At 33.4% G+C, this 7,653-nt stretch overlaps 1 protein-coding gene across 3 annotated transcripts; it reads right to left on the bottom strand.

Moving 5' to 3' along the window:
- Window positions 1-3,013: 3,013 nt before the first annotated feature.
- LOC106780358 (TMV resistance protein N-like) lies at window positions 3,014-7,361 on the bottom strand. Of its 3 annotated transcripts, XM_014668639.2 has the most exons (5): window positions 6,701-7,361; window positions 4,954-6,067; window positions 4,585-4,857; window positions 3,701-4,498; window positions 3,014-3,616 (listed from the first exon to the last, which is right to left on the bottom strand). In XM_014668639.2, the coding sequence occupies exons 1-5, from the start codon at window positions 7,207-7,209 to the stop codon at window positions 3,155-3,157; spliced, it is 3,156 nt and encodes a 1,051-aa protein (XP_014524125.1). In that variant the 5' UTR covers window positions 7,210-7,361; the 3' UTR covers window positions 3,014-3,154. The 3 variants fall into 3 exon arrangements, with proteins under 3 accessions (XP_014524125.1, XP_022634344.1, XP_022634345.1); XM_022778623.1 differs by having other exon boundaries at window positions 3,014-4,498; XM_022778624.1 differs by lacking the exon at window positions 4,585-4,857 and having other exon boundaries at window positions 3,014-4,498.
- Between the last annotated feature and the right edge of the window lie 292 nt (window positions 7,362-7,653).

The raw sequence follows: 7,653 nt of genomic DNA, 5'->3' as shown, positions 1-7,653 counted from the left end.
TAATTGGTTCTATTATACTCATTGTTGTTTTAGGTTGTTAATCATGGACATACTTCCTTCTAGCTTAAGTCGTCTTTCTGTCTTCAGTATGCTTAAGTGCCATTTGTAAAATTAGTCATGACAACTATTTTCCAAGTCAATTTTTAAGTAGTTTTGGAAAATATTAAAGTTTACTTTCATTTTGAATTATTGATTTTTGGCTCTGAGAAATTTAGTAAATTGGAAATCACTTCCAAGAAGTATACACAGTCCAATGTAATCCAACTCTATTATTGACAACTCATTTTCGAATACAAGAAAACCACTTATCATGTTTCAAGTGGCTCTTAATTATCATATAGGCTTAATACCTCTTTTGGTTCCTCGAAAAAGGAAAATTGTTCAAAGTGGTCTTATCTTTTTTAAAAAGTTCGAAGCAGTCCCAACTTATGAAAATCGGGTCAAGTTAATCCTTTTTGGTTACAACGTCAAAATTTTAACAGTATAGGTGCCCCTTTGAGGTGTCCAATTTTTGTGATTGCGTGACACTATGAGGTGAATGAGGTGTAAAATAAAAAATTAAAAAAAAATAGATTGTGTTGCAGTGTCCTGTGAGAGATTAAAAAAAGAGGGGTTAGGGTTACAATGAAATCGCAATATGGGATTAAACATTCTGGTACTCACTCAGTGTTTTTTGTCGGGGCACTTGTAATTCGTCTTGGTTGTAACATGTGACATGTTGGAGAAAAGTGATGAGGGTTCATAGCATACGAGGAAGACAAATCCTTGAGTGCTCTCAACCTTACTGTGAAGAGAAAAGATTGAAGCAATGGAAGCGCCTCTGCCATGAACATGAAGAGGATATTTTGCTGCATATCCAACCAAGTAGCTCATATTCGTCGAGTTATTACCAAGGATATAATCAGCCTGTGTCAACCAAAATTCACAGTTTTAGTTTACTAATTAAACCACACATTAAATCATGATGAGCAAAACTTCTATTAAATGCATTTTGTTCAATTAAATCTCCCTTAGGAATCGCTTTTGGTTAGAGAATTTCGCTTGGTGTCAAAAGTCAAATTCAAAAACTCTAAGCTTGAAAAGAAGTTGCCAATAATTAGTAGGAAAACCCAAATCGAGCTTTATCTATAGTCACTGAGAACCTGCGAAAACCAAATTTTAGATGAACAATAATTGCAGGACAGGAAACCCCAAATTTGGAACCCTAACCCTAATCGCGAGTTCATCGCGAATAAAAAAATTCCCAGCCCTCTTGTGAAAATCACCAACCAGCTTGTAAAGGTGAGGTATAGACATCTCGAGCGTGATAGTAGAAATTGGGTAGTCTGATAGCAGCCCGACAACGGGTGGAATAGAAATGCCCAAGAAACAAGAAATATCGCTAGGATAGGCTTTAATCATGGCTCTGATACCATGTTAGAAGTGAACTTTAAGCCTAACTCAACCCCACAAAACCGGCTTGAAATGTGAGGTTTACACCCACTTATATACAATCAATTGGCCTTATCTCTAGTCGATGTGGGACTTCCAACACCAAGATTTGTTATCAGCGCATCAAACTCTTCGAACCTGCAAGCAAACCCTTCATTGCGCTATCAACATATCTTCTTCAACGCAGAGCAAGCAACCCCTACCCTTTGTCAAAATACATTTTTTAAAAATTTAAATTTTACACGTCATTTTACCTCACATAGCCACACAATGACATAAAATGGACATGTCATTATGTTTTGTCCAGGGGGTAGCTGCACCGTTATATTTTTTACTCTGTAAGCAAAAATGACTAACTTGATCCCTTTTTCATAAGTAGAGATCGTTTATTACTTTTTTAAAAAGATAGGACCATTTTGAACAAATTCTTCTTTCAAGAGATCAAAAGATATATTGGATATAAGTGTTTTTAAATGTTCAGGTATGGGTTTGAAATAATATAAACTTGCACATGTTTGAATATCAGTTACCACATGATGTTATAAAGTATGTTACGAAGTATAGAGGGTTAAAATCATTAGTTAAATTATTTTAATTTTAAAATTTGTTATTTAAAGAGTGAAATTGAAAAAAAAAATGTGAACATCAACAAGAAAAATCCTTTTATATATAGGTATATATAACAAAGAGTAAAAACAAATAAAAATTAAAAATAATATATTTGTAAGAAAAAAATTTAAAAATAATTAAAATTTTATAGAATAAATTTTAATTGATTTAAAAGAGGAACTAAATTAAAAAATTATGTGAGATTATCTTATTTTGATTTTTTTTTTGGAAAGTATTCCACGTGTTTTGAAAATTCAATTTCAGAAATTTAATTCAAAGTTATACTTTACATATAGTATAATAGATCATTTAACTTATACTTTTGGAATAAATAATTTACATATGTTTACTTAATTCAAAATACTGAAATTTTTTTAATTATGGATGTTTGGAATGAATAAAGTATAACTAAAATCTAACTAAAAAATGTTTAGAATGAATAAGAGTCTTAATTAGTTAAATGAAACTTATTTGTTTAATTTGAAATCTCTAATTATAGAATAAATGAAAATAATCATATAATAACCAATAAAAAGTTCAACTATAGAAGAATTTGATAATCAACCTATTTTTTATATTTGTTTTATTTCTTTTTATATCATTTATTACTTTAAAAATCCACTATTGCTATGTTTATGTTTCTTTATGTTTATGTTTTTATCTTTAACAATCAAAACCAAATCCTGTAGTGGACTGGTTTAATTAAAATATAATTTTAAGTTTTGCGAAAATATTTAGAAATTTCAATTCAGCCTCCTTTAACCTAGTCATTTCAATCTAAGAGTAAGCATGTTGGTTAATCTTGAAATCTTTAAAATTAATAACTCCCCTGCATATTGTAGCACAGGGGAATAGCTTTCTGGAACAAAAACTGAAATGCATTGTAAGACTAAAAAGTAGAAAACAAGTAAAAAATAAAAAAATCTTTTTCTTCCTTATTTTTTATTTCTTTGTTCTATATAGGATAGTAGAAGTAAGCGGTTTATTTAATATTAACTTTGCACATTCAAAATTTGTAGAAAATTAAGTAGTTTGAGTACATGTGTCTTCAACTCATAAATTTTTGTCTTCTAAAGGTATTGCTTAAAACTTGCTGCCAAATTTCAACCATGAGTCATTGTAGATCTTGCTTTTTAACCCACCGATACCCGTATTTTTTCACTTCAAACTCATAAAATCCCTCGTCCCTATCCTTCATGTTTGCACAAAGTATTATCACGTCATGTAATTTAAATGTCAAACTCAAGTCATGTGTATTAAGTTTGCCCCAAAATATGCCTTCTTCATGGCAGAACTGTTGACGAGAGTAATAAAATAGGCACATATGATCTGAGTGCTCCACAAATAGATCCCTTCTCAAATCCTCAAGAATTCTTGTTCTGTAAAGATTTTCACCGAGTATTGCACAACATACAACACCAACCCAATTATTGTCATGCACAAAAGGAGAGACATCTATGATTATTGAATTGTCCATGCTCAGAAGCTGATTGTTGAACCACATTGGTATTTCACTTCCGGGGATAATACTTCGAAGACTTGAAGAAAAGGACAGATATTCCGAGTTGTACCACGACTGAGTTATGTTATGCATTAGTAGTTGTTTTTCAACACCAAAAGAGATTAAAAGATGGTAAGTGTAAGGAAGAAACATGCACACCTGGATAATTTGTAGCATCCATGAAACAGTCATGCTAGTGCACCGTTCCCTCTCAACTATTTTTGGGCGGTTGAACATCGTTAATCCAGCCATAAATTCATCTTCGTTTGGCACCTGATAGATAAAGTCTTCAAAATATTGCAATAGATACGAGTAAAGATTTAAGGGCAAGTGAGTTCGTGAAGGGAGGACAGGCAAGTATTTCAACCTCTTGCAATCCTCTAAGTTTAAATAATAAAGTCTGAAAAGGTCCTTGAGGTTAGGCAATGTAACAAAATTGTTTCCCTTCAAATTTAACTTTTCTAAGCAACTTAACTTTCCAATGGCATCAGGGATTTTAACTAAGTTACAGAATCTTAGATCGAGTTCACGCAAACAAGAAAGAGTAGGAGAGGAGGGTAACAAACAACTAACTGACTCTCTTCGTGCTTTTTTTATTAAAGGGGATGTTGAGTGGGACTCAATAGGACCTTTAAGTGAACAAAGCTTCTTCAAATGCTCTGTGTTACTTGCTTCATCTAATAACTCATTATTAAACAGATTTGAACAACCATAGACACTCAGATATTCAAGAGAGTTCAGGCTCAATATGCTATTGGGTAAGCTTACTAAGTTTTCACAGTTTTTCAAATTCAAAGTAGTAAGCTTGCTCAGAAGACCAATCGACGGACTGAGTTTTCGGAGCTGTATGCATCCTTCAAGGTCTATGCCTTCAAGATTTAGGGCCTCTGCAACATCTGGCATCTCAACTAATTCTTTGGAGTAAGAGAGATCCAAACGCTTCAAATTAGGTAGCACCTACAACGATTAGCAAATACAAGAGCCCAATTAATAATGGTTTTCTTTAACTTTTTTCTTAGAAATATAAATTTAATATACATCACCTTTGTGCCACTCCATAGTCGTTGAATACTGCTCCCTTTCAATTTTAACTTAACTAGTTTGTGTGGCTGAAAACTTTTAGGCAAACACTCAAAAGGATAATTGTTCCAAATAAGATATCCTAGTTCACTGGAGAGATGACTGAGACTTCCTGAACAGTTCATGTTCTCAAGTCTAAGAAACTTAAGGTGTTTAATTTTCGATAGACCATCTACCCTCACAGTTTTAGAACTCCCATATGAATTTACAGCTACAACTTCAAGAATTTCAGTTGTCTACGCACAAAGAATAAAATTGTTATATTTTCTTAAGGATTTGCATACTCTAAAAAAATAGCAACATTAAATTATAATTGAATCTATTAATTTTACCTGATTTTTCGACATAGCTTTGAGGAAATCTTGGTAATTGCACAACCTACTCCTCTTTAGGGGTTCCTTTGGTGATTCTTCTTTGACAATATNCCNGCCCAAGTCCTTCAACAAGTTGTGCATATAAATACACCTACCCATTTTTGATATTAGTGANTTGTCATGCAAAACTTGTAGACCATATTCAGGATGAAATCCACGAAACTTTAGAACTTCCGTCACATATTTCTCATCATAATAGTATAGGGCACATGCAATATCCAAAAATATTTGTTTGTCTTCNTCATCCAGCTGATCAAAACTTATACGCAAAACATCCATAATATGTTTACTTTTTTTTTCTTTTAGCCTGGCCAATGCACTTTCCCATTGTGACACATTTCGACGAAACAAAGATGACCCAATTACTTTAATTGCTAAGGGGTGGCCCTGAGCATAAGATAGTATATCCCATGCCAACTTTTCGTAATCACTCAAAATATGATTAACTTTGAATGCATTTCTACAAAACAGTTGCATAGCATATTCGTAATTCAATGGTTGGACTTGATAAATGTCATCTACTCCATGTGTCCTCAATATATGTTCATCCCTAGAAACTACGATGATTATGCTCCCTCCACCTAAGCATTCACGCAACAAAGTGTCTCTGTTCCCTGTAAATATCCTTAGTTGTTCAACTTCATCAATGTTGTCCAGAACTACAAGTGCCTTAACATTGTGTAGCCTAGACCACATCAAACATGTTCCCTCAAAAGAATTTGAAATCTCTAGATTTTTCTCATTTAGAAACTGAGAAATTAACTGCTTTTGTACACCTAATGAACTTGAATCTCGATATATTTTGCTTACATCATCAATGAAACAATGAAAATCATATTGATGATAGATTTTTTCGTATAAAGCTCGAGCAAGAGTAGTCTTTCCTATGCCACCCATCCCACTGATTCCAACAACTCGAACATTATTAAATGACTCAAAACATACAAGATTTGCCAATATTTCAAGTCCACGCTCTATCCCAACTAGTTCATCCTTTGGAAGACTACAAATTTTTGGACCCAAAATATTTGTTATGTTTTGAACAATTTCTTCAATTTGTGCATACTGTGACCTGAAATTTTAAATGAAATGAAGGAAAATCACCCAATAGAACCAAAAAGAGTATATGCATTTATAGGACAAAATAATACATAACGTAAATTTTAACTTTCAAACTATCATTTTCGTCATCTGGACTCAGTTTGCATGTTTCCTTCTAAACTGTTGTTTTTGACACAAGATAAATCATGACTACCATGGAGAAAGTCCTAGAACCCATCAAAATGTATTGTAATTAGTCTACAAGCAAAACAAATTCAAAGATGCGGAATGTGTTTGATAAACTTAAATCAGTAGGAAGGTTTTTACAATTTAGGGTGAGTCTGTAGTATTGTCGGGTTGACTAATTCAGCTACATATCAATAAAGCTAGATTTGTCATAAAATCAATTGATACCTTCTATCATCCAAAACTTCTCAAGAATTAATACATTAACTTCTATAAGTTATCCCTCCGAAACTGATACCACTAACACACAACAACCATTGTTTTCTACTTTTCCTAAATTCCGAACATCTTTGAACTCTAGTCTACAAAGGGATAATGAATATTTAAGAAAACAAGAGGACATAGAAAGGGTTATATAACTCACTACATAATAAATATATAATTGTGATAAATCTTGAAACGGGAGAGGATAACTCACTTATTTCGAATATCCCAACCAGAGAGATTGGCCACTTGTGTGAGAGCTTCTCTCCATCTCTCAGCTTCCTCCATCTTGGCTTTGTCTTCTCTGAATCTCTTTTCGTGTTCTGCAAATGCATTCTCATAACATTCACTTTGTTTGCGCACCACCGAAGGATCAACGTCATAAAAGACAGGTATAACAGGTCTTGGGGAAGTTTGAACGCAGTTACGTATCGCTGCCAGTTCACGCAAGCACCAGGTGGAGGAAGCATAGTTCTTTGAGAAGACAACAATGAAAAGTCGAGAGCTTTGAATGGCATGGAGGAGCTCGGGAGCTATAGATTCACCTTTTTTGAGATCTTCATCATCTTTAAAGGCATCGATGCCTTTTCTACGGAGAGCTTGAAAGAGAAAACCAGTGAAATTGTTGCGTGTGTCTTCACCACAGAAGCTCACAAATACATCATATCTGTTAATTGCATGAGATGAAGAAATAGTGTATTGAACAATGGCGTTAAAAGACATTACTGAAAGCCAAAGTTGTTGAGAGAGAAGAGTATTATTGGAATTACTGAATCTGGAAAGCAAACACTGAAGAAATATATAAATCCACCCAGTGTGCAAGACTCAAACTCTATTTTTCTATTGAGTAAATATATATGTTTAGTATGATTTATTTCCGGCTTACCTGTGATTTTTTTCCGTTTTTTTGGTTGAAGCTTCTCTCACATAGCTCTTCCAATAATCAGAAGATCACCGGCCAAAACTAATTTTAAAAAACGTCAGAGTTGACTAATTACAATAACAAATATGATCACCGAAGTAAAGCAAAAAATTAATCTCCCCTATCCACAGAACAGGAACCAACTCAACCAGACGAAAATTTGGAAACCCGAAAAAGTTCATCTCTCGTCTTCTAGTGCCTTCTCTACACATCTAAACAAGATCATCGACCAAAACTAATTTTAA

The sequence above is a fragment of the Vigna radiata genome, chromosome 2 (genome assembly GCF_000741045.1).
Source record: "Vigna radiata var. radiata cultivar VC1973A chromosome 2, Vradiata_ver6, whole genome shotgun sequence".
Classification (NCBI taxonomy): Eukaryota; Viridiplantae; Streptophyta; class Magnoliopsida; order Fabales; family Fabaceae; genus Vigna; species Vigna radiata.
The sequence above is the reverse complement of the archived record's forward strand: the minus strand, read 5'-3'. Positions and strand labels throughout refer to the sequence as shown.